The 20,685-nt window shown below is 58.9% G+C and overlaps 9 protein-coding genes across 9 annotated transcripts; 4 read left to right on the forward strand and 5 right to left on the reverse strand.

Moving 5' to 3' along the window:
- The first annotated feature begins 767 nt into the window (after positions 1 to 767).
- Positions 768 to 1,718, forward strand: SCHCODRAFT_02644438 (uncharacterized protein). The gene is made up of 2 exons (XM_003026389.3): positions 768 to 1,352; positions 1,402 to 1,718. The coding sequence occupies exon 1, from the start codon at positions 869 to 871 to the stop codon at positions 1,349 to 1,351; it is 483 nt and encodes a 160-aa protein (XP_003026435.1). The 5' UTR covers positions 768 to 868; the 3' UTR covers position 1,352; positions 1,402 to 1,718.
- Positions 1,719 to 2,361: 643 nt separating this feature from the next.
- On the forward strand, positions 2,362 to 3,368 carry SCHCODRAFT_02644440 (histone-fold-containing protein). Its single transcript, XM_003026388.2, has 5 exons — positions 2,362 to 2,471; positions 2,550 to 2,574; positions 2,629 to 2,681; positions 2,815 to 2,933; positions 2,989 to 3,368. Exons 1-5 carry the CDS (start codon positions 2,457 to 2,459, stop codon positions 3,188 to 3,190), a joined length of 414 nt encoding a protein of 137 aa, XP_003026434.1. The 5' UTR covers positions 2,362 to 2,456; the 3' UTR covers positions 3,191 to 3,368.
- A 312-nt stretch (positions 3,369 to 3,680) lies between these two features.
- On the forward strand, positions 3,681 to 7,122 carry SCHCODRAFT_02644444 (uncharacterized protein). Its single transcript, XM_050346390.1, has 12 exons — positions 3,681 to 4,048; positions 4,099 to 4,149; positions 4,194 to 4,386; positions 4,438 to 4,590; positions 4,639 to 4,704; positions 4,756 to 4,872; positions 4,922 to 5,095; positions 5,143 to 5,167; positions 5,216 to 5,800; positions 5,850 to 6,592; positions 6,660 to 6,776; positions 6,830 to 7,122. The coding sequence occupies exons 1-12, from the start codon at positions 3,806 to 3,808 to the stop codon at positions 6,955 to 6,957; spliced, it is 2,595 nt and encodes an 864-aa protein (XP_050197125.1). The 5' UTR covers positions 3,681 to 3,805; the 3' UTR covers positions 6,958 to 7,122.
- A 13-nt stretch (positions 7,123 to 7,135) lies between these two features.
- On the reverse strand, positions 7,136 to 7,792 carry SCHCODRAFT_02644446 (uncharacterized protein). The gene has a single exon (XM_050346391.1). It carries the CDS (start codon positions 7,586 to 7,588, stop codon positions 7,253 to 7,255), a length of 336 nt encoding a protein of 111 aa, XP_050197126.1. The 5' UTR covers positions 7,589 to 7,792; the 3' UTR covers positions 7,136 to 7,252.
- SCHCODRAFT_02125341 (uncharacterized protein) lies at positions 7,691 to 9,700 on the reverse strand. Its single transcript, XM_050341873.1, has 2 exons — positions 9,105 to 9,700; positions 7,691 to 9,043 (listed from the first exon to the last, which is right to left on the reverse strand). The coding sequence occupies exons 1-2, from the start codon at positions 9,537 to 9,539 to the stop codon at positions 7,793 to 7,795; spliced, it is 1,686 nt and encodes a 561-aa protein (XP_050197127.1). The 5' UTR covers positions 9,540 to 9,700; the 3' UTR covers positions 7,691 to 7,792.
- Positions 9,701 to 9,970: 270 nt separating this feature from the next.
- On the forward strand, positions 9,971 to 10,745 carry SCHCODRAFT_02644453 (uncharacterized protein). The gene is made up of 2 exons (XM_003026386.2): positions 9,971 to 10,320; positions 10,457 to 10,745. Exons 1-2 carry the CDS (start codon positions 10,181 to 10,183, stop codon positions 10,644 to 10,646), a joined length of 330 nt encoding a protein of 109 aa, XP_003026432.2. The 5' UTR covers positions 9,971 to 10,180; the 3' UTR covers positions 10,647 to 10,745.
- A 367-nt stretch (positions 10,746 to 11,112) lies between these two features.
- SCHCODRAFT_02520460 (uncharacterized protein) lies at positions 11,113 to 14,600 on the reverse strand (the record flags this gene model as incomplete). The annotated part of the gene is made up of 10 exons (XM_050343452.1): positions 11,113 to 11,845; positions 11,898 to 12,189; positions 12,242 to 12,253; positions 12,304 to 12,437; positions 12,528 to 12,651; positions 12,709 to 12,888; positions 12,946 to 13,273; positions 13,327 to 13,625; positions 13,684 to 13,783; positions 13,839 to 14,600. 10 exons carry the CDS (start codon positions 14,598 to 14,600, stop codon positions 11,113 to 11,115), a joined length of 2,964 nt encoding a protein of 987 aa, XP_050197128.1.
- Positions 14,601 to 15,517: 917 nt separating this feature from the next.
- SCHCODRAFT_02125445 (uncharacterized protein) lies at positions 15,518 to 16,525 on the reverse strand. The gene is made up of 3 exons (XM_050341874.1): positions 16,320 to 16,525; positions 16,156 to 16,261; positions 15,518 to 16,108 (listed from the first exon to the last, which is right to left on the reverse strand). The coding sequence occupies exons 1-3, from the start codon at positions 16,338 to 16,340 to the stop codon at positions 15,600 to 15,602; spliced, it is 636 nt and encodes a 211-aa protein (XP_050197129.1). The 5' UTR covers positions 16,341 to 16,525; the 3' UTR covers positions 15,518 to 15,599.
- Positions 16,526 to 16,698: 173 nt separating this feature from the next.
- On the reverse strand, positions 16,699 to 19,182 carry SCHCODRAFT_02644458 (uncharacterized protein). The gene is made up of 5 exons (XM_003026298.2): positions 19,066 to 19,182; positions 18,426 to 18,999; positions 17,969 to 18,367; positions 17,589 to 17,751; positions 16,699 to 17,533 (listed from the first exon to the last, which is right to left on the reverse strand). Exons 2-5 carry the CDS (start codon positions 18,827 to 18,829, stop codon positions 17,120 to 17,122), a joined length of 1,380 nt encoding a protein of 459 aa, XP_003026344.1. The 5' UTR covers positions 18,830 to 18,999; positions 19,066 to 19,182; the 3' UTR covers positions 16,699 to 17,119.
- Positions 19,183 to 20,685: the final 1,503 nt, after the last annotated feature.

Below are 20,685 nucleotides of genomic sequence, written 5' to 3' on the forward strand. Positions count from 1 at the left end.
AGTAGGGCTGTGCTGTCACGGGGTGAGCAATCAATGAATGGAGTGGTCGGCCGCTCTTGAGTTACAATATAGGTCTCCCCTTCAAGGTTAGATCTAAGTTTTACAGTATGCTGCAAGGAGATGATTCAGCAAGATAGGCGTGAACCGTCCTCCACGGCTAGCCGCGCTACGACGGGACGTCGCCTTCCCGCTGTCCCTATTCATGCGCAAAGTGGCGCCAGGCGCAACATGCGGACCCGCGGACAACGGCTAGACGTCGTCAGTGCTCGTCTAAATGCGTCAACGGAATGATTAGACTAGTCGACTCGCCAGTGTAGGAAGAGTCTAGATGCACGGGCCGTACGCCCAGCGAGCGGAAGCCTTCTCGGGCGGCAACAGCTTGCGCGTTGAGAGCGTACAGACTTTGCCGAGGGGTTTCAAATCGGTCGTGCGAGCTCCGAAACATCTTCCAGGCGGTTGTATCGTCCTGCACTGAGCGTATGCAACGACATACAGACGTCAGGTTGACAGCATATACAGCAGAGAAATAATGCCTCTCGAAGTTGAGGCAACAGATACAGGTTTTTGTCTAGATCACAATCATTCCAGTACATCGAGCAGCCGGATCCTGTCACTTCGCTGCCATTGAATCACCGTGATGGTCGAGGGTAAGGAGAATGCAGGCGCCACAAAATCCAGACAATAATCATCATCGTGTGAAATCCGGCCCGACGTCATCACCGCATCCCGCACGGCGCGTTTACTCCAGATTCCAAGTTCCCGCCTTCGCGCCTTCCAACACTCATGCTCTCGACAAGCATCGCCGCGGTCTGTTCTCTTACGAAAAGGACCGCAATCGCGACCTGAACGCCTTGACGCTCCGTTCAGTATGGAGACCAGTGCAACAACCGCGTCCCCCACCGCGTCCGCGGTCACCCCACCGCTCGATCTCTCCAAGGCGCTCCCTTACCTCCTTGCCATCTACCGCTGGTCCACCCGCACCGCCCTCGCCAGCTTTCACCTTGCCTACCGCCTCAGCAAGTCCGCCGCCCTCCTCGCCCACTCGTCCTTCTTCAGCCACGTCGTCGGTGCCACGCTCTACCTCTGCGCGCCCCTCATCGTCTTCGGCTCCCTCGTCTTTCAGGCGTTCGTGATCGCGCCATACACTACGATCACTTGGATACTCGATCTAGCTTACCCGGTATATGTGCTCGTCGGCGTCGCGTGTATTGTGGGAGGGATTGTGGGCGGGGTTGCGAGGTTGGCCGCGCAGTTTGCGGTAGAGCAGTCCGTGCCGGGAGAGGTGCAAGGAGCACAAGCGACCCTAAGGAGCGTCGAGAAGCAGAGGAGTAGACCGGCTCGACCGAGATGAGGTGCGTACTTACGCGAAGTCGGTCGTGCTGTCGCTTACCCATGCTCCAGCTTTATCTGGCTTTTGGCTATGGCCCATGACCTCTCGATCCTCCCCTGTCATCTTGCTGTGCATGCTCCGCATACTCTTCATTGTGGATGACATCGCATACTGCACCGAAACCTCGAAGCGCGCATGTATCCGACGGGAATGTCGCGCTATTAACTTCTATTTGTTGTACTGTATATACCCAATCCTGTTGTCTGCGAGCCATACAGAACAGTTTTTGAGTCAGTAGTGCACGAGAACTCACGTCGAGTACAGGATGGTAGATACGCAGCAGCGGAATACAGCTCGAAGTGCGAATGTCATTTAGCTTCCAGAAGTCTAGTCTGTCGTATTCGAGCGAAGTGGCGGGCAGAGTCGTAAGCAGGAAGTGTTTAAGCGACGAGCCCGTCCGCGTGAGGTGCTGAGGTGACTTAGAGCGGTATACGCATGCTGGAGGGAAACAGCGTCGGAATGTGCGTTCCCTGCGCGGAAGATTCGAACGTTCCAGGTGTGGCTGTGCTTCTACAAGCGCCATTCCGTGCCCCCCTTTCTGGCCCATGCTCCCCCTCCGACAGCTCGTGAAAAATCAATCAAACTTCTGTTGCATGCTTGAGACTGCCTTGCAAGTTTCGGGCTGTCGGAGAACGAGGAGAGGGTGTTGTGCAGGGATCTTTCATTTCCAAAAGGAGAAAGCGCCTTCGGCTTTGCTGAACTGGCGCTCTCGTGTTCTTCTCTCCTTGCAGCGCTCTCAGTCCGGTCAGACCGCTCGAAAATAATTCAGCATGTGTACCGGCCATGTTTCAATCACTCTGTCCAATATCTTACTCCAGATCGACCCGGGGCTGCGTACAGAAAATCATCTTCCAGATATTCCCAATCTTCCGACTTTCGAGGCCGCGAAAACGGGCCCAAACAGCGACGCATGGACCATCCGAGCCCCGCCGTGGGAATCTTCCGTAAAACGACAGGGTCTCTGAACCTCCCGCCGTCGTTCCTTTCCTTCCTTCCCCCAGGAGCCCCGCCAACAAGCGCCGCCGAACTTTCGTCAAATCAGCTCTAAACCGCCCATCTCGTCGTCATGGCCCGTACCAAGGTGAGGGCAAATGGCTTTTGGGCTCGCTGACCGTTTGCTGACCGTCGTGCTCGTCGTGCTCGCCGTCGTCGTTCACAGCAAACCGCCCGCAAGTCGACTGGAGGTGAGATAAGACTCGCTCACCTGTTGTGCGTCTCTCGCTGACTCCTCCGCGCAGGCAAGGCCCCCCGTAAGCAGCTCGCGACCAAGGCCGCGCGCAAGACTGCCGCCGTGAGTGTCCTGTTCGCCGTCGTCGCTGTCGCCACCGCGCCGCCACCGCAGCTGCGTCAGCAGGCCCAGTGGCGGTGCCGCCTCCTTCCCGATTTGGAATGTTCGGATGTTCTGACGCTTTGCCCTCTTGCAGGCCGCCACCGGTGGTGTGAAGAAGCCCCATCGCTTCCGGCCGGGTACGGTCGCTCTCCGTGAGATTCGTCGCTACCAGAAGTCGACGGAGCTGCTCATCCGCAAGCTGCCCTTCCAGCGGTGAGTCATGGGTGATCGCTCGCCGAGAATGTTGTCGCTGATAGGCCTTGTCCAGCCTCGTGCGTGAGATCGCGCAGGACTTCAAGACGGATCTGCGCTTCCAGTCGTCGGCCGTCATGGCGCTCCAGGAGGCCGCCGAGGCTTACCTCGTCTCCCTCTTCGAGGACACCAACTTGGCTGCCATCCACGCTAAGCGCGTCACCATCCAGCCCAAGGATCTCGCCCTTGCGCGCCGCCTCCGTGGCGAGCGCACCTAAGCGCTCGACGTGTTTTTACTAAGCGGCTGTACACGTATGGCTAGGGACCATGTACGCTATGTTCACGGTCGGTCGTCCACAAGTCCTTGACTCGTATCTTTCTGCCTCTCATGCGGTGTCTTGTAGTATGTATGCCTCGTACCCTATGTGAATCTATAAACTGGTAATATGGACTGAATCGTTACCGCTGGGTCGGGTTCGAATCGTGCGACAATGGTGCATCCTCCACGTTTGGGTGGGCGACGTAAGCACGGCGGCAGACCGCTGAAAGCGCTGTACGCAATCTACGTCTTGCAGGTTTCATAACTGCTTCTTCCCCATATCGGGGAGCGGGCTAACTGTGTGCACAGGTCGTACAAGTGCCATGATGTTGGAAGTCGACTCGCGGGTGAATGCCAACACCATCCCGACACGTGAAGACAGCGTGCTTTCAACACACTGGCACTGCGCAGACGACATGGAAGGGCAGCATCGGGGCTGGGGGGTGGGAGAGTGGCAGTGACCGTCTTGTTGATGCTGTGAAAACGGGCTCGCGGCGCATGCACTCTCTTTCTCTACGTCGAGGACGGCAAAACCACTGTTATTGGCCTCCATCCTCGATCCTTCCCAACCTTCATGCCATCGGACCCGCTAGTAATTCGTCTGCAAGATGCTGTTGCAGAATACGAGCGCCAAAGCGGAGTTGCGCTCTCCTCGTCATCTCTCGATTCGGTCAGCGCCATTTTGGAGTTGGTCGAACACCGTAAAGCGGACTTTCTCGCTTTCCGGGAGGACGGGCGCCGGATGCGGGACAAGGTGAAGCCAGTTGCTAAAGTAGTGCAGTCGCTATGTCCCATCCTTGGAGAGGCTTTTACAATGGTGCGTATCGCTCTCGGCAGTCGTGCTACCTTCTGAGTCGTTTCCTCTAGCCCTTCTCCCCTGTCAAAGCTATATTCGCTGCGATCGGCGTCGCCGTCGAGGTATGGCCGTAGCTCAGAACTTGGTTCCCGCTAAAGCACGTCAGGCCTCGACAAGAGTCAAGGAAGATTACGACTCCATTGTGGATGCCTTCGACACAATGGAAGTTCACCTTCGTATCATCACTCCAATGCCTATTGACCATCACGCTGCACTGCGTGAGCCATCGGTCAAATTGCTCGAGCAGATGCTGGTCATTCTCGGGCTCGTCATGCGCCTCCGAAGAGACGGCAGACTCAGTCAGATGTATTTTTTCCCTTTCACAACTCCCGTATTGATGTATTTGAAAGAACGGTGGCTGCAGCACATCCGTCAATCGGATGAGGTTGCGTCGGCTCTCGCCGACCTAGGGCGTCTCGCCATGAATCACCATGAGGCTGTCGCTGCTGTGACGCTATCTGTAGCCCAACAAACATTGACTATACTCAGCGATAGCATTCACTGTAAGACTGGCTCTGACACAGTCTCTTATCGTGCTCATTGTCGTGTAGGGAATGCTCAAAATATGGTGCCGATCTTCCTGAGGCGAATCGCATTACAGACACAAGAAATATATAGTACGTCACCTCCTGCGACGAACTTCCTCACCTCATCAAGAGACTTTTAAGATGAAATGCGCTCCTATGCGTCAACGTGTCAGCAACAACTTGTTGCCAATCGAGAGCTATTAGAGGAGTTTCGTAAAAGATTGGTCGACGTTGGCGAGGAAACGAGAATCAAAAACAGTACGCCCCTCTCACAAGTCAATGCGCACTGCTTGACGTCGTCTTTCAGGGGCCCATGATATAGACAAGATATTCGATTGGCTCGCTTACCCGGACTCTTCTGGTGTGATGAATGCCCTACTGGGCGCTCGAGTTAGCGGAACAGGCTCCTGGGTATTGGACAGTCGAAGCTTCGCTTCTTTCATGTCTGGTGATAAACACGCCATCTGGCTTCATGGAAGCGGTGAGCTATGCGTATTGATATTCAGAAATTAGCTGACGATACGCTAGCTGGATGCGGCAAGAGTACGATGATGTACGTATACTGGGTTGGATATTGCTTCGTCTCACGCTCCGTTCGCAGGTCAGCCGCTATTCTCGAGCTTCAGGCGTTTTGCGTCATTTCCTCGTCACCCTCGATCATACTCTCGCATTTGTTCGATGCAACAGACAGCTCCAGATCTGGAAAGCTAGGGGAACTTCTGGCGTCCCTGCTCTGCCAAGTAGCATATCATACCACCGAAGGCTTATCCGCGCTGCTAAAGCTGCATGAAAGGCAGATGCACGGGCACTCCAAACCGTCGCCGGACGTCATGCAGCACGAGCTCATGTCGATTTTGGCACGAGTCGCCATGCGCACGCGAATCTTCATTGCTGTCGATGCATTGGACGAGTCTTATAGCAGCGATCTAATCTCCTTGTCGCTACGACGCATGCTTCAGGTGCACGGGCAGATATCACTTATGGTATCCAGCCGAACCGAGGCGCCGATTCACCAATCCCTCCATCGATCGTGCGACATCGAGTTTCATATGCACAGAAACCTTGTCAACAAGGACATCGTGACAGTGCTGGACAAAGCGCTTGCGCCGTGCGGGGCCCTATCACATGTGGCTGCTCTAGAGATGCAACGTGTGCGGAAAGCGCTATGCGTGGGCGCGGATGGGAAGTGAGTAACGTACTGCTTGTCCGAGCACGTCTAACGTTGTGTTCCCAAGTTTCCGATGGACCGCACTGCAGATTCGTGAGATTGCCAAGGACGCAGGCGTTCCAGTTCGGCTCCGTATGAAGCTACGGCGGATGCCAAGGACTCTGCGAGGGATATACGAGGACCTCTTCAAATCGATGACCGACGATGAGAAAGAGGTGATTCGTCCCCTCCTGGCTTGGCTCATGTTTTCTCGAGGGCCATTGAGCAAGGACGTAGTTGCTGAGCTCCTTGCCTTCGATCACGAGCTGTCCACACCCAAGTTCGATCGATCTCTGCGCCCCTCTTCGTCGCAGCAGGTCCTCAGCATGCTGAGTTCGACTTTGGTCTCGTACTCCGGCGATTACATTCGCATCGCGCACGCTTCAGTACGTGACTACTTGCTGGATCGTCTTTCATCGGGCTGCGTCGACGAACAACAGGCGAATCTCCTCATGGCTCGTATGTGTATGTCCTATCTTACGGAGGTCGGCTTCGCCCAACGCCCAGTACGGTTGTGGACGAAGTTCCCTCTGCATTTCCATGCCGGAAGGTACTGGTCTTCCTATGCCGATAAAGCTCTGGAGCGATACCCGGAGCACCGGTCGGAAATAGTCGACTTCTTAGCCAAGATTCCTTACCGCGACGGTCGCATCCTCTGCGACTCGATGATGGCTGAGCGTCATCTCAATGTGCTCATGGTTCTTTCCGAAACGCGGGTCGACATATACAACGATCTGACGCGGCGCGCAAGCCACGTGTATATTCGTGGAGGTGCGTCGCCTATGTTCTGCATCCACCTCCGTCAATGTGACTGAAACCGCGGACCATGCTCGTGTAGTGCAGCCCAACAAGAACTCTTTCAGCGAGGCGGAGACTTTGAAATCGAAAGGGATCACGTGGACATATACGTCCAAGCCGAAGGGCCAGCAGGTGATGTGGACGTGCACTGTTTACGGTTTGTGTTCACCCACGCACGATTGCTGGCTTCATTCTCACAAGTCACCTTAGTGCGCGGAAAGCGATTCTGCATCGAAAGTAGCGATGACATGGTCACTGCGCGTGGGCATGCAGTGGCTCATGCTCTTTCCGCGCTTCGCAAGGAACGAAGGAATAATTGTATTGGTCAAAGTGGTTGAACCAGACGTCGAATCTTCCAGAGTCTTTAGCGAGGCTCATCCACTTTGACTGTCACTAGTGGCTGGCACACCTGAGCCATACTTATACTGCGTCCGAGCGACGAATATCACACTACTTATGTGGGTCTCCCTATTTATGCAGCATATTTTATCCCAGCGTGCGCACGCTGCAGTCGAACACCGGAGAGATCAAGCATGTTATAAACGATTCATAATTCGAAGGTAACGCAAACGCAGTTCATAGGGCTAGTCCATAGGATCCAGTGCGCCAAGTGCTCGAGGTAGATCATGGTAGTTACAGAAAGGTGAGTCGGCAAGTAAGCAGGCGCAGGTAGGATATACGAGCGAGTACGACAAGCACACGACCATCATGATAAGCAAGCGATGATCTCGACAAGCATGCGACGATCACGACAAGCACGCAACGACCACACCAGACGAGCACGGATGACACGGCAAGCAAGCAAGCAATGAACACAATAGATAGGGCGGACGGACGCGAACGCAAATGAGGGATAAGGATATGCACAGGGGCGATGCCAGCATGAGACCGGGGAGATTGCTCATATGTATGACGTCCGTAATAGAGGATGCTACGCGACGTAGAGAGGGCGAGTGACGCGGAAAGCATGCGGTGAACGACGCTCCGCCAGAGCGACGATAGTCGGATTGATGGACGCGGGGATGGTAGTACAAGATTTGGGGAGTGAAGTATGCGCAGAGAAAAAGCAAGCAAGCAGGAGAACGAGATTAGCGGAAGGAAAGGTTGCGTACGGGGTAGCGATTAGTATTAGATGACGAGCAGACCACTACCATCGGTAGGGTCGAAGGGTGCTCAGAAAAGCAAGCAATTCGACGATGCCTTGGCAGCGTCGAACGAGGAGGCGAACGACGGCGCGTACTGGGAACGCGTCGGAGGCAGCGCGTACTGGGAACGCGTCGGAGGCGGTGCGTACTGGGAACGCGTCTGAGGCGGCGCGCACTGAGAGCGCGGCGAAGACAGCACTCGCCGCGACTGACGCGGGAGCGCGATCGAGGGGACGCGGTGGCCTGAGGAGGGCGCGCGGAGGCCGACTGACGGGGCGCGAAGGCCGGATGAGGGCATACGAGGTCCAGGTGAGGGTACACGAGGTTCGGGCGAGGGTACACGAGATCCGGTGGAGGGAACGCGCAACTCTACCGATGACCTAGGCGAGCCCGCCGACAGCACGCTCGACGCATCCGAAGGTACACGGGACGCCGTCGACCCCGCGGACGACACCCTCGCCCCCCATCTCTTTTCCCCCTCCTCCGGGATCGCGTACAGCGGGCGCTTCGGGAAGCGCGTCGGCCGCAGGAAGGTGAGCGGGCTCACCGTCCGCGGGCGCGAGACGTCCGTGCGCGGGCTGGCCGTGGGGAGGTGCGCGGCGACGGACGGGAGGCTCGCGGCGACGGAGGCGAGGGCGCGCGAGGTGGGGGACAGGGAGCGGTGGGACGGGCTTGCAGAGCGTGTCGAGCGCGCCATCGAGCCAGCCATCTCTGAGGAGGAGGTGGAGGTGCTGGCGCTGGCGGACCCACATGCACCTGAGGACCCACATGCACCAGAGGACCCGCGTGCGGCGGCCTTGGCCTGGGCCAAGGAGGGGAGCCCGAGCCCAAGCCCTGCGATGCTCTTCTTCGTGCGCGGGGCAGGCGCGGGTGCAGCAGGCGCGGAGACCTCGGACTCCGCGGCGCTAGACGATGCATGCGAAGCAGCGCTTAACGGTGCACGCGAAGTAGCGCCGGATGACGCACGCGAAGCAGCGCTGGACGATGCACGCGAGGTCGCGCCGGAAGGGGCCCGTGAGGACTGGCGGAAGGTCGACGGGAGGCCTAAGCCGAGCCCGATGGGACGCTTCTTGTTCGAGTTCGGTGGGGAGCTGTTCGAGGCGGGCGATGAGGAGGAAGAGAGGTTGGGTATCTGCTGCGCATCCTGCGACTGAGCTCGCAGAACGGGCATGCTTGAGGTCGGGCCCCCGCTGACGGGGGTAAAGGAGGGTGTTTGGGGGTTCGGGGTGAAGGTTCGGCGGTTCGGGGTGGAGGTTCGGCGGTTAGGGGTGAAGGTTCGCTGACGGAGGGATCAGATGTCAGAGGTGCGACGTGCATGATGGGTAGGTAGAAGGACGCACATTAGAATGCGACAACTTTGCTAGCTGCCGCACGGGCTCTGCCTGCGCAGGTTGTTTCGCGAAGAGGCTCGACAAGGTGGTCGAGGAGAGGGAGTAGAGTCGCTCGGCTGCCAGCGCGTCAGTACACAGTGTCCCTCTTCTGACCACCTCCTCTCCACACAGCGCACCTGACCAAAGCGACGGAATTGCCCACCCTGAGGTCGGCGACGATGACAGACGCGTCTGCTGAAAGAAGGTCTGCATAGAAAGGTTCTCCAGCGAAGTGTGTGATGCTCGTGTAGAGGTGTAGGTGAGTGCAGCTCTGCTGCACCGTAGGAGGGAAGAGGAGAGGAGGAAAGAAAGGACGAGGAAGAAGAAGACGAGGCACTTCGCTTTCGAACGCGCCGCGTCGAGGTCAGGAGGAGGGAGGTTGGTGATCGGGTTAAGCGATCCCATTGTTCGTTCTCCCGTTTACGTCAAGGTCACGCCGTGCGGCGTGTGACGGGCTTCCGCCACGTTCCGATGCCTTCGAGGCCATTGTTCGCGCAAGATTTGGGGGGAGGGTCAAAACGAGCATTTCTGAGGAGGAAACGCGTTAAAAACGCGTGTACTTCTGGAGACACAATCGGAACGCGCTGATAGAGTCGCGTCATGTCACAGTTCGACTTCTGTCGCAGTCACGTTGATGATGACGCCATGAGCGGTAACGGGTCATCTACTCTTCAACTTCCGTCACTTAGACACTGCGATTTCGACCTCGCTTACTTGCTGCTAGTGTTGCCCTGAACGGACTGAGATCTCCTCACCACAGAAGACAGTTTCTTCCTGATTTTTTTCGATATGCAGGTCGAGGTCGCCGCTCTCGCGCCACGTTCCTCGGCGACCCCGCGGATATGACCTCGCACTCCACGACGGCGGCTACGAGTATGACATCACCCCGGATGTCACCTCTATGTCACCCTGGCGCGGACGCGTCCAAGTCGTATATAAGGTGGAATCTCTAGGCCTCCTCCTTTACTTTTCGCCACTTCACGAACACCATCACACAACCGCTTCACCCTCACCACACTCGCCACGCTCGCAAACCCATCATAATCATGTCTGGCGCTATGCAGTCGAACGTTGGCAACTCGCAGGTCTACAACGACGGCGACCAGCGCAACCCGAAGGGCTCGGTGCACGATCGCGCCGCGTACGAAGAGGGTGTACCCAACTCGCACGATGTCCTAGACTCGAAGTGCGTATCCCTCCCTCTCTACAGCATCTTCGATTCCTTTTCCTTCCACTTGTCCCGCTCTTCCTTCTCTCTTTCCTGTCTTTCTCCCTCACTCATTCACCTCAATTCCCTAAATCCTTACTGACACCCTCCCCAGAGACGAACGCTCCATCGCCAACCGGCTCGCCGCTGCTGAGAAGCAGGACTCGCCGTCACCACACACCATCACGGACCCGTTGAAGCCCGCGCAGGATCATGGCAACGAGCCGAGCCGCGGCGCACAAATCGATGCGGAACTGCAGGCGGAGGACGAATCGAGGTTAAAGGAGAAGGGTATCAAGCACTGAGCGGGTCGTGAATAGAGATGGGCAGAGAAGACGTACGCATCCACGGACTAAAACCAATCATTGTACCAATATAATTCGTCTTTCGGGGCTTTCGCAAGCCTACCTGCGTGAACAAGACCATGTCAGGTCGAGTACGACTCTCGTAAGCTCGAAACTGTACTTTCCATCTCGCAGCGCCCTGCGTACACATCGATCGCGAAGTCGGCGCCCATAAAATCGGTGATGTCATCGGGGAGCAAGTGCGCTACAAAGGACGGCATTGCTGCAGTTCTGTACTGCTGCACACGCTCAAGTCTCAAAAGTGAATTATTGTACATTGAGATTCCGTCCTGATATCCAAGCTACAGTACACAAAGATCGCGAGAGAAAGATGCACCACCTCGCACCGTATCATAGACCGTCGCACACCTTCACAGCTTACCACCTTCCACCTCCCACCGCCCGCCCACTATCCACCGCCTGCCGCCTACCACCCATCGTCCTCATCCTCCCCCATCAGATACGGTAACGCCGAGGACGGGATCGTCTTCACCTCGTCCACCGTCCTCACGCACGCCACATCCCCCACCGCCCTTGCCTTCACCCTGCACAGCTCGCCAAACGCGACCGTGAACGCATAGTAGCCCAGCGGTCTCGCTGTGTAGGCGCACGACGCCAGCACCGCGTCCAGCGCGCCCGTCGCGCGAAGCAGCTGGAGATTGTCCCCTTCCCCGCCACCCAGTGCCGCCTCGTTCCGCACGCTCGCAAACGCGCGCGTCACGACAAGCATGTCATCCTCCTTCGCCTCTCCCGGTTTCCTCCTCCTCTTCTTCCTCTTCTTCTGCGCTTCGTCCTCCTCGATATGCCCAGGCACCTTCCACGCCTGTTCCGGCCCGTGCAGCTTGTTCAGCCACTGTGCATGAATCGCCTGCACGTGGGCGTCCAGAACGGCTACCTCGTCGGCGAGGCAGCCAACGCTTAGACACCGCCGACGAGGCTCGAGGAGCGCGGCGTCGGGCGCGGCGGACGTGCAGTCTGCCATCCGGGCGAACTCGCTCAGGACCTCGCCCTTCGTCTGCCGCGCGACGGAACGGAGGGCGCGCAGGACGTGCGGCTTCTTGTGTTCCTGCACCTCTCCCTTGTACCTCTTCATATCCTCGACGAGAATATGCGGCTTCACGCGCACGCCCGTCTTCTTCGCGTCGAGGAGCGTGTTGAACCTGCGCGGCCTCGTCAATCAGCACACCCTTCACCCGACCATCGGTCACCCACATATGCGCGATCCGCACCGTCTCCGGCGCCCCGTACCCATGCTCCGCGATCGCCATATCATGGTACATGCTGTAGATCCCAACCTTCGAGTCGCCCAGCTCCGCCAGGAACACCCGCGCGAGCGCCGCCTGCCTCTCCGCGTGCGAGCCGTACTGGGCGACGCGCCCGCAGAAGTCGGCAATGGTCTCGCGCTCCTTCTCAAAGTTGCGGCTCATGAAGTCGGGCGTGGGCGCGGAGTAGGGGCGGTTCACGAAATTCTTGGTGAAGATGCCGCGGAGCATGAAGAGGATGTCTGGTCGAGGAAGTGTCAGCACTGTTCGGAGATCGGCATCGGGTTGACGCACCTCCATCGCAATCTGTATATGTAGGTGAGCGAGTGGAGCCGCAGAGCCAACAGAGCACGCACCACCGCCAGATAGCAGACTGACTAGCGAACGCTCGCCGACCGTAGGCACGAGTATGACATTCGTATACTGGTGTAGAGCAGGGCGATTGACGGCCTTGACCTTCCGTAGATCAGACGGTAGCCGGATGGGATAGCTTTCGGGACGCTTGAATTTGTGACCTTCGCTGTCAACGAGCGCACTCACCGGCCAACCTTAGATGGTCAGCCATCAGCCAGTTCGTCACAGGTCGGCAATACTCACAATGACCTCGCCCTCCACTGCTTGGACCATGACCTGCTCCTTCGGATCCATGAACGACGGCGACGGCATGTAGAAGATCTCGTCCTCATTCAGCACACCTAGCGGGTCTGCACAATCTCCCATCAGCCTCACTCGCACAAGCCCACCGACCTCCTCACACTCACCGGGGACCACAAACGCATTCAACCCCCTCGAATCCGGCACCGGCACCCGGTAGTCTTCCACCGCGGACTGGCAGACCATGTCGAGCACCTTCGCCATCTTGATGCGCAAGTACTCGCACTCCTGCGGCTTGAACCCCGCCTGCAGGAGCTCGACGACTTGCTCGTGGACCGACCTCGGCGCTGCAATCGACATACTCAGCCACCCGTCCCACTGCACATTCCCAAGACATCACTCACCTCCACTATACGGGTCCCTCCCCGTCAACGCCGCCTCCATCTGGTCCTCATCCCCCGTCGGGAGATCCTCGTCCGCCCCTGTCTGCCGATACCCGCTCACCAGCCTGTGCATGACCTGGCTCCCGCGCACGCGCCGCGAGCCAGTGACGTTCCCGATGTCGCTCACCGCCTTCCACAACGCGCCGGCGGGCTGCGTCCAGTTGAGGAGCGGCGCGGCGCGCTCGCGGAGGCCGTTCCGGGCAAGGACGGTGAAGTCCTCGGTGTGGACGCCGTTGTGGGACAGGTTGAGCACGGCCTGCTCGGAGAGGTCGAAGCCTTCTGGGTTGGGCTAGGTCGGCCGAATTGTTAGCGAACCGACAAACAGGAAGATCAAGTACCTACCTGCTGCGCGAACTTCAACAAGTCCAGGATCCGATGCCACCTCTCCAACCTCGGAAGCTTGATCTTGTTCTGCGAGTCGCGGATCCACACCCTCGGTTCCGGGTGCTTGTCGTATGGATGTAGGAGGAACATGCCCTTCGCGCCTGCTACGCGCCCCTGCACAGCGGTAGGCATGCCGTATGGGAGGGAGAAGCGACGACCGATGTCGGTGAGGGCAGCGCGGTTGATGAAGCCGCAGCCGTCGGTCATCGTCTGTTCAGCAGGTGGCGCGCCAGAGGAGCGGTCCCAGCCAGTGGCGTCTACGAGTAGAGGGTTAGGAATATGAGGAAATCAATAGGCAAATCGGATACGACTTACACTCGTCCTCGATGAGGAACATATTCTCCTCGGCAAACTCGACCGCGGGAATCGACGTCGAGAACGAGAGCGAGAATCTGGTCACCCATTTCGTTATTGGCTGTCGACCGTCGTCAGCCAAAGTCCCTTTCCTTCCCCATCGTCGCATTACACACCTGATTACAGTTCATCACCCACGGATTCTCCGACTCGATGAGCTTCTCTAGCGACAACCTATGCTGATCCCCACACCCCGTCCTCGCCTTCCGCTCATAATCCTCATCCACCTCTACCAGATACGCGCTCCCATCCTTGCTCGCATACGGCACGAACACCCGCCCGCACAGCACGAACTTGCTCTGCGCGAGGAACTCCGCCACGCCCACTCCTTCCTCCTCCTCGCCCTCCTTCTCATTCCCCTTCCCCTTCCCTTTGTCCTTCGCCTGGTTGTTATACTCCTTGTCCAACCTCACCTGCACAATCCTCCTCGACCCTAACCTTCGCGCGAGCCGATACGACCTCTTCTGCGCCTGCATCGGCAGCAGACTGAAGCTAAACTCCCCCTTCCCCTCCCTCGTCAGCCTTACCACCTGCTGTATCTTCCCGCCGAAATAGTCCTCCGCGCTGCCCTGCTCTTCCCAGGGGCCCATGAGGCCCAAGCCGCGCCCCTTGCCCTCGACGAGCGCCGCCTGCTCGAGGTCGAGCTCGCGGAAGGCGGCGACGCGCGCGGGCTTTGGGGCGCGGGCGCCGTGCGTGGCGAGCAGGGCCTCGCGGACGCGCGGGCCGTGGCGCTCGTTGGAGAGGGAAGGGGCGTCGGGGGAGAGGGCGCGGAGGGCGAGGAGGCGCTCGCGAGTGACGTCCGACCAGGACCAGTCGCCGGCGAGGACGCCACGCGCGAGCTCGTATTGCACGCCCCATGGGACGTCCATCGCGTCCATGATGGCCTGCGCCTGCCGGTCGTGCGCGATGAGGACTGGCGTTAGGTCCTTCGTGAGGCGTCCGCCGAAGAGCTGGCTGAGGGGCAGAACACCTTGGGGTACGGTCTTGGGCATTGGGAATACCATCGGGCGCGTCGTCGTACCCTCTGGGAGAGCGAGATTGGGGTCCGGTTCCTCTTCTTCATCAGCTATCAGGTGGGGAGTCGGGCGTGAAGTACGAGCGGGCGCCGCACGAGGTCCCGCGGGAGCCAGGATGGTCACATCCGATTCCGTCCTCGGCGAGCTCGAGATATGCGGCGCATCGGTCCACGGTCGCTTGCTACTGCTCGAATCCGCCGTTGTACCACTCGAGTCTGTCGTAGTTGCACTACGCTTCGCCGGCGCAGGCATATCCGGGTCGATGGAGTCCATCGTCGTACTCCGAGACGGGTAGGAGTCGAACACAGGCGATGGCGGGCAGGTAGAAACCCACGAAGACTCGCTCGACAGCGAGTCGGTGCGCACGATGGAGTGCTGGCTGGGTACAGGGGCACACTGGCCAGGTTCGGGGGAGCGCTGGTCGCGCGGCGCCGCCGCTTGACTAGCCTCTTCTGCCCACTTGCTCACGGAGCGCGATATGGATGCCCGGGGAGGGGCGGTCGCTGATGGCTCTTGCGCGCGCTGGTATGGCGCCCGCTTCGGCGCAGACGAGGTCGGTGCCGAGCTTGCTTCGCGAGATACCGGTCTCACAGGAGGAGAAGGCGTACCACGTTGGGGGAAGGCTGGGAATGCTGTCATAACACATCGGTAAGAACGAGCGAAGAGAAGACTCACCCGCGGAGATGCTCTGAGCCATCTCTTGTATGCGACGGCTGCTCGAGGCCTTCGGTGGCGCTGTGATGCTTGAGGCATGCGCAACGCGTTCATCGTCAGACGAATCCGCGTCATGAACCGGCTGCGAGAAGGCATCTGGTAGGATATTATTGTCAGTACCGGGTTCGAGGTGAACGTCGAGGAAGACTACGTACACGCCGAGATCGAGCGAGTCATCGCCGCGATGCGGCGGCTCTGCGCGGACTCCGCCGCGCTCGAGCCGCCGGTATGAGAGGTAGTGCTTCCGCTGGCGCGCAGGGGCGCGCTGGCGGTGATATTCGTGCCGGTCTGTTTACGCTCAGGTGCATCGACCTTCGTACGCTCGGGCGCGGCGGGGTCCGTACGCGGAGACGGTCGAGAGAAGGGAATAGGCTTCTGCGAGGCGCTCGAGCGGTAGGGCACGGGTACGGTCGTCCGCTTCGACGTGGGAGGAGGGCTTGCGGCGGCCTTGGTCCTATCGGAGGTGCCGGCATCCGTACGTAGAGGCGTGCTTGCAGATACGTTGAGCAGTTGAGACGTACTCGAGCGGTACGGCGCCTGTGAGGTCACTGGCTTTGGCGGGGTAGCCTTGTGCGAGGTCACCGCCGGCGGGCACGAAACCGTGGAAGGGGGAGCCGCCTTGCGACTCGCGCCCTTTGACTTGTCGGGACTAGTAGCTTCAATTCTGGTCAGTCGACGCAGAGCTCAGTTGTTGGCGCCGCACCTGGTACATCGAACGAGTCCTCCCAGACGGCAGAGAGCTGAGAGGCCTCCGCCCAGAAACCAGGCGGATCATCAAGATCGTCGAACTCGTCGTCCGAGTCGTAGCTCTTGACAGGTTCCGTCAGCCTCAAGCTCGCAAATCACAAAGGGGACTCGGCAGCGCACCTTGTGCTTCTTCGCAGCCATCCTCCGTGGCTCCTTCTACGCCAGCTGTCGATATCCCGACTTCGACTGAGGTTCCGTGTTATATGCAAGTGCGAATTGAATATTCCGTCCAGGTATCGATCCTAGTATCCAATCCCAAAGAACATCGATGAGGGCTGGGAATGCCGAGCGGGCAGATGACAGACGCCGAAGGAGAAGGACACCACGGCCGGAACGCGTCCCTCGACGCGACGGCATCATCACGTGGGAACTCATTTCGGAGGCAAACATACCTGAGACATACGCTTTAGGAAGTCCTTGTTCTTTGGCATCACATAGCCGAGACCTCAGTGCTGCCCTGCCCTGTACTCAACATACAGGGCACCTGTGGCCTTCGTGTGCCCCGGAGGATCGTAATTTGTGACTGGGGTATTCCAAAGACAAACTGAGATTCCAAGAAGCTAGGCCGTGACAACACAATGTATAACTTAGAGGGATGATAATAGAGCGGAAGTGGGGAAAACTAAGGGGAAAGAGGCGGTGGTAGAGGAAATAACGTAGCGAAGGTTCATGCTGTCTAAAGAGTGTGTGGGTAAACGATGGTATGGAGTTGGTAGTGTTCGGGTGTTGAGAAAGCGGTCGGGGGGAGCTTGAGGAGGCGGTCGGGGTGTATGTGGTGCGTAGGAAGGCGCAGGGAAGTGGGTAGACGTAGTGGTGCGAGACAGGCATGAAGTAGAAGAGGTCGAGGAGTGAGGATGCAGGGAGTCTGGGATCGGGGAGAAGACAGCTTCAAGGCTGGACGGGAACACAGCGCGGGGCACTCAAACCACCATCGCCCCCACCGCAAACAGCGCCACCCCCATCCCCTTCAGCGCCACAGCCAACCCCTCCGCCCCATTCTCCCGACTCTCCGCCGTCCCATTCTTCGAGCTCGTCCCCCCCGCACCCGCCGCGCTCGGATCCACCCCCGCATCCGAGTCATCCTGCCCATTGGCCTCCCTGAAAATTCTCGTCTGCGACACCTCCGCCCCCATCATCGGGTAGTCCTGGTGCGACACGCCCTCGATGTAGTCGAACTTCGTGCGCCCGGGCATGCCGCCGGACATGGCGTTCAGCATCGCCTCGAAGCCCTGGCCGCGCTCGAGGTGCGTGGCGCCCTGCGCTTGGGCCTCGCAGTGCGTGTCGCCGGGCCCGTTGTCGGCGAGGCCCTGGGCGTGGCGGATGTAGCGCGCGCGCTGGGCGGTGGGTCAGGACGAGTTTGTTCGGAGGCAGATGGTGGTGAGCACTCACGTATCTCTCGACGACGCCATCCCAGTTGTTCTTGAACTCCTTCTTGAAGGTGCTCGGGAACGGGTGGAGCGCGTGCGTGGTGAGGCCGCCGTACGGCCAGGAGTTGTACGAGTCCGAGCAGTCAGAGTTGATCTCCTTCGGGCGATCCTCCGTGAGCCAGGCGCTGCGAATGTGGTCAGAATCCGTGCACCATAACGATTGCAGGGTCGTCATCAGGCAGAACAATGAAAAGATGATCCGCGGGTTTGGCGGATTTGTGGCAACGTCCGCCGACACGCGGCCGCAAACCCCATCCATCACGGCGCGGATCCCATCGACGCGCAGAGATTGCTCGCCACCATCGACCTCGTCGCGTCGCCCCACAAGCACACACCACTCACAATGATCCAGGGTTGCCCACCCAATACCTCAGCTTGTCGTCCTTATCGTCCGCATCGCGCATCAGCGCGTACCGCTGCGTGAACTGCGCGCCCATACTGTGCCCCGCAGAGACCACCTGCTCGACCGCGGGGAACGCGCCCGCGTCGAGGAAGTGCGCAACGAGCAAGTCCATCGCCGTCACGCTCAAGATCTGCGTGTCCCCCGGGCCCGACGACATCCCGCCCTCGAACCAGCGCGAGGACTTGAAGTACACGTCCGTCGCGCCGACCGCGCCCGCCTTCTGGTCGTAGTCGTTCAGCCAGACGGGCGCGGCGAGCAGGATCTCGTCCATGTTGACCGGGTCTTGGTCCGCCGCGGCGGCGCAGATGAGCGAGTTGCGGAGGAGGTTGACGTATTTCCTGCGGGCGGGTGGGTCAGTAAGGCGGGATTGACGGAAGCACGCTAGGCGGGACGCACCAGGCATCGCGCGGCTTCCCCGGCTGGGCGATCACGACGCGCTTGATGTTCGCCGCATCCTTGCCGCGCTCGACGAAGTAGGGGAGCACAGCGTTGCCGTAGCCCTCGAGCGGGAGCCGCTGGAGGTCGAAGCCGACGACATTCGGGAGCTGCTTCCACCCCTCGTCGGGCGTGCCGTCGACCGCGGCGCTTCCGATGAAGATCGTCTGGCAGTGGTCGAGCTGGCTGGTGCCCGTGATGTCCTCCTGCCCGGCGAGGAAGACGGTCTGGTTGCCCGAGTCCCCCTCCTGCCAGCTCGGCGGGTTCTCCCCACCCTGGTAGCTCGACTGCAGCCACTGGCTGTCGATGGCGGAGACGAGCACCGGAAGGGCGAGCGTCGCAGTGAGTGCGGCGCGGATAGACATTGTGGATAGGATAGGCGTGGGCGGGGGAGTAGGAGGTGAGGAGGAGGGAGTAGGGGTGTAAAAAGAGTGTGAGGGGAACCGAGGTGGAGGAGGAAGAGGGAGGAAGCAAGGAGCTAGCGAGGCGGGGACGACGGGCTCAAAAGTTAGTTTGTCGCCGCGCCCGCACAGTGCTGATGGCGCGTCAGCAATCGGGATCGCGTCGCGAGTCGCGTCTGATAGTCTGCCGAGTTGCTCACTTGTCGCGTCCGCACCGGGATGCTTGGCGGCTGGTTGCGTTCGGTCCGTCTGGGACTTCGTTCGAGGAGGACGAGGACGAAGGTGGAAGGGAGACTAGGGCTCCCCATTGCGCGTCTTATACGACCCGCTCCATCCGATGCCGTCCTTGCCATCTTGATGATGATCCGCTTCTCAGCCACTCATCCTCCCCAGGCAGAATTGCAAGGCACCGAAGCATGGGCTAGAGCTCGGTAGTGACGATACACTGCCATTGTCAATCCCGATGTATAGAACACGTGTCAGCAGCATACTCGGAACAATCACTGCCCAAACGAGCTCGGAGGACGCGAAAATCAGGTCTGAGAACTGGGATGTTTGAGGTGGATGAGCTATGTTGTGGGGACATGATGGAGGATGGAGAGCTGCGCGCGTGACGCCTTCGGAATTCGAACCGTGACGTGAATGTGACAGTACATCGTCTTGACCTTCTCCCCGACCCTCGTGCATCCTTAGAGCCGCTGCCACCGTCGCGCAAACTCGTCGGCTGTGCGCAGCCTAGCGCTATTACCCCACGCATGCTGTCACATTGCTCGCCGCACGTACGCTGTCTTGGCCCAGACCTCCTTCCTCGGGCCCGCACGAACCGTCGATAACACCGCACAAAGCTCGCGTTGGTCTGGCGTTCCCAAGCACGGGTCCACCGATAGTTCGCCCATGGCTCAGTACGTTTCTTTGCGGTGCCCGCCCACACGACACATACAGACAGCCCGCCTAGACTTGGCGCCAAAGTACACAAGCTAGACTTGAACGTCGATCTAGTCGCTCAACCATCCAACATAAGCACCTCGCTCCTTGCTAATTTGCTAGTCTCGCCTGGCTACTGTGCTATCCTCAGTTCTTGACGCCTCGCTCGTTGTCGGCCTCGAGACGTGCTCGCTGCCTGCCTCGAAACGTGCTCGTCGCTGCCAGTCGAAAAACCTCGACGCCACTCAGATGTAGCACTTCTCTGAGGCCACCAACAACATACTTGAGGATACACGCTCATGCTGGAGCGACATATCAGGCCGATGACGATGAACGTTCTTTCTCTGGACACTCGCGACCACCTCCTATAGTCCGCTCATTTCTGATTTCCGCTGGCCGCGGTCGTGTAGACCTCGTACAAGATTCTCCCGCAGTATCACTTCCGAGTGGAACTGGTCTCATCCGAGTATCTTGGCACCAACTTCTAATACGACTGCTCAACCTCAGATAGGTGGGTGCTTTCAGGGAAGCCCGACGAGGCAGCACGCCATTCTGCCGTCCATTACTTACTATGCACCAAGGACAAGCCCTTGCGCATCTTTCCGCCGCAGACGTATTTATCGCCTCAGCCGACTCGCTTCTACAATTGTCATGCACACCGAATGGTTCATACTCTCCTTCGTCGACCGAGTCGTTGAGAACAGTGCGACCTTCAGGGTTCCGGCGCACAAACGGTTGTCCCATGCACTTCCAATACCGATGATGAAAGACTTGCTGCACGAACCCGGCGTCGCTCCGCTCCAGATCCTCTCTCGCAATGATCGCATGTAGCGGTTACATATACAGTCAAGCGCTAGACCAATATATGTACCATATCAACACCGATATATGTACTA

The sequence above is a fragment of the Schizophyllum commune genome, assembly GCF_000143185.2.
Source record: "Schizophyllum commune H4-8 unplaced genomic scaffold SCHCOscaffold_16, whole genome shotgun sequence".
Lineage (NCBI taxonomy): Eukaryota > Fungi > Basidiomycota > Agaricomycetes > Agaricales > Schizophyllaceae > Schizophyllum > Schizophyllum commune.

Bases quoted from the DNA above. Each gene is read 5' to 3' on its own strand.
- SCHCODRAFT_02644438 (XM_003026389.3), top strand. From the start codon at position 869: ATGGAGACCAGTGCAACAACCGCGTCCCCCACCGCGTCCGCGGTCACC.
- SCHCODRAFT_02644440 (XM_003026388.2), top strand. The intron at 2,575-2,628 runs GTGAGATAAGAC...TCCTCCGCGCAG, and splicing joins CGCCCGCAAGTCGACTGGAG to GCAAGGCCCCCCGTAAGCAG. The intron at 2,682-2,814 runs GTGAGTGTCCTG...GCCCTCTTGCAG, and splicing joins CCGCGCGCAAGACTGCCGCC to GCCGCCACCGGTGGTGTGAA.
- SCHCODRAFT_02644444 (XM_050346390.1), top strand. From the start codon at position 3,806: ATGCCATCGGACCCGCTAGTAATTCGTCTGCAAGATGCTGTTGCAGAA. The intron at 4,591-4,638 runs GTAAGACTGGCT...ATTGTCGTGTAG, and splicing joins ACTCAGCGATAGCATTCACT to GGAATGCTCAAAATATGGTG. The intron at 5,096-5,142 runs GTGAGCTATGCG...ACGATACGCTAG, and splicing joins CATCTGGCTTCATGGAAGCG to CTGGATGCGGCAAGAGTACG.
- SCHCODRAFT_02644446 (XM_050346391.1), bottom strand. From the start codon at position 7,588: ATGCTTTCCGCGTCACTCGCCCTCTCTACGTCGCGTAGCATCCTCTAT.
- SCHCODRAFT_02125341 (XM_050341873.1), bottom strand. From the start codon at position 9,539: ATGGGATCGCTTAACCCGATCACCAACCTCCCTCCTCCTGACCTCGAC. The intron at 9,044-9,104 runs GTGCGTCCTTCT...TCCCTCCGTCAG, and splicing joins CAAAGTTGTCGCATTCTAAT to CGAACCTTCACCCCTAACCG.
- SCHCODRAFT_02644453 (XM_003026386.2), top strand. From the start codon at position 10,181: ATGTCTGGCGCTATGCAGTCGAACGTTGGCAACTCGCAGGTCTACAAC. The intron at 10,321-10,456 runs GTGCGTATCCCT...CACCCTCCCCAG, and splicing joins CACGATGTCCTAGACTCGAA to AGACGAACGCTCCATCGCCA.
- SCHCODRAFT_02125445 (XM_050341874.1), bottom strand. From the start codon at position 16,340: ATGGCTGCGAAGAAGCACAAG. The intron at 16,262-16,319 runs GTGCGCTGCCGA...GAACCTGTCAAG, and splicing joins TGGCTGCGAAGAAGCACAAG to AGCTACGACTCGGACGACGA. The intron at 16,109-16,155 runs GTGCGGCGCCAA...CCAGAATTGAAG, and splicing joins GGACTCGTTCGATGTACCAG to CTACTAGTCCCGACAAGTCA.
- SCHCODRAFT_02644458 (XM_003026298.2), bottom strand. From the start codon at position 18,829: ATGTCTATCCGCGCCGCACTCACTGCGACGCTCGCCCTTCCGGTGCTC. The intron at 17,752-17,968 runs GTGAGTGGTGTG...CCACATTCGCAG, and splicing joins GTGGGCAACCCTGGATCATT to CGCCTGGCTCACGGAGGATC. The intron at 17,534-17,588 runs GTGAGTGCTCAC...CCCACCGCCCAG, and splicing joins ATGGCGTCGTCGAGAGATAC to CGCGCGCGCTACATCCGCCA.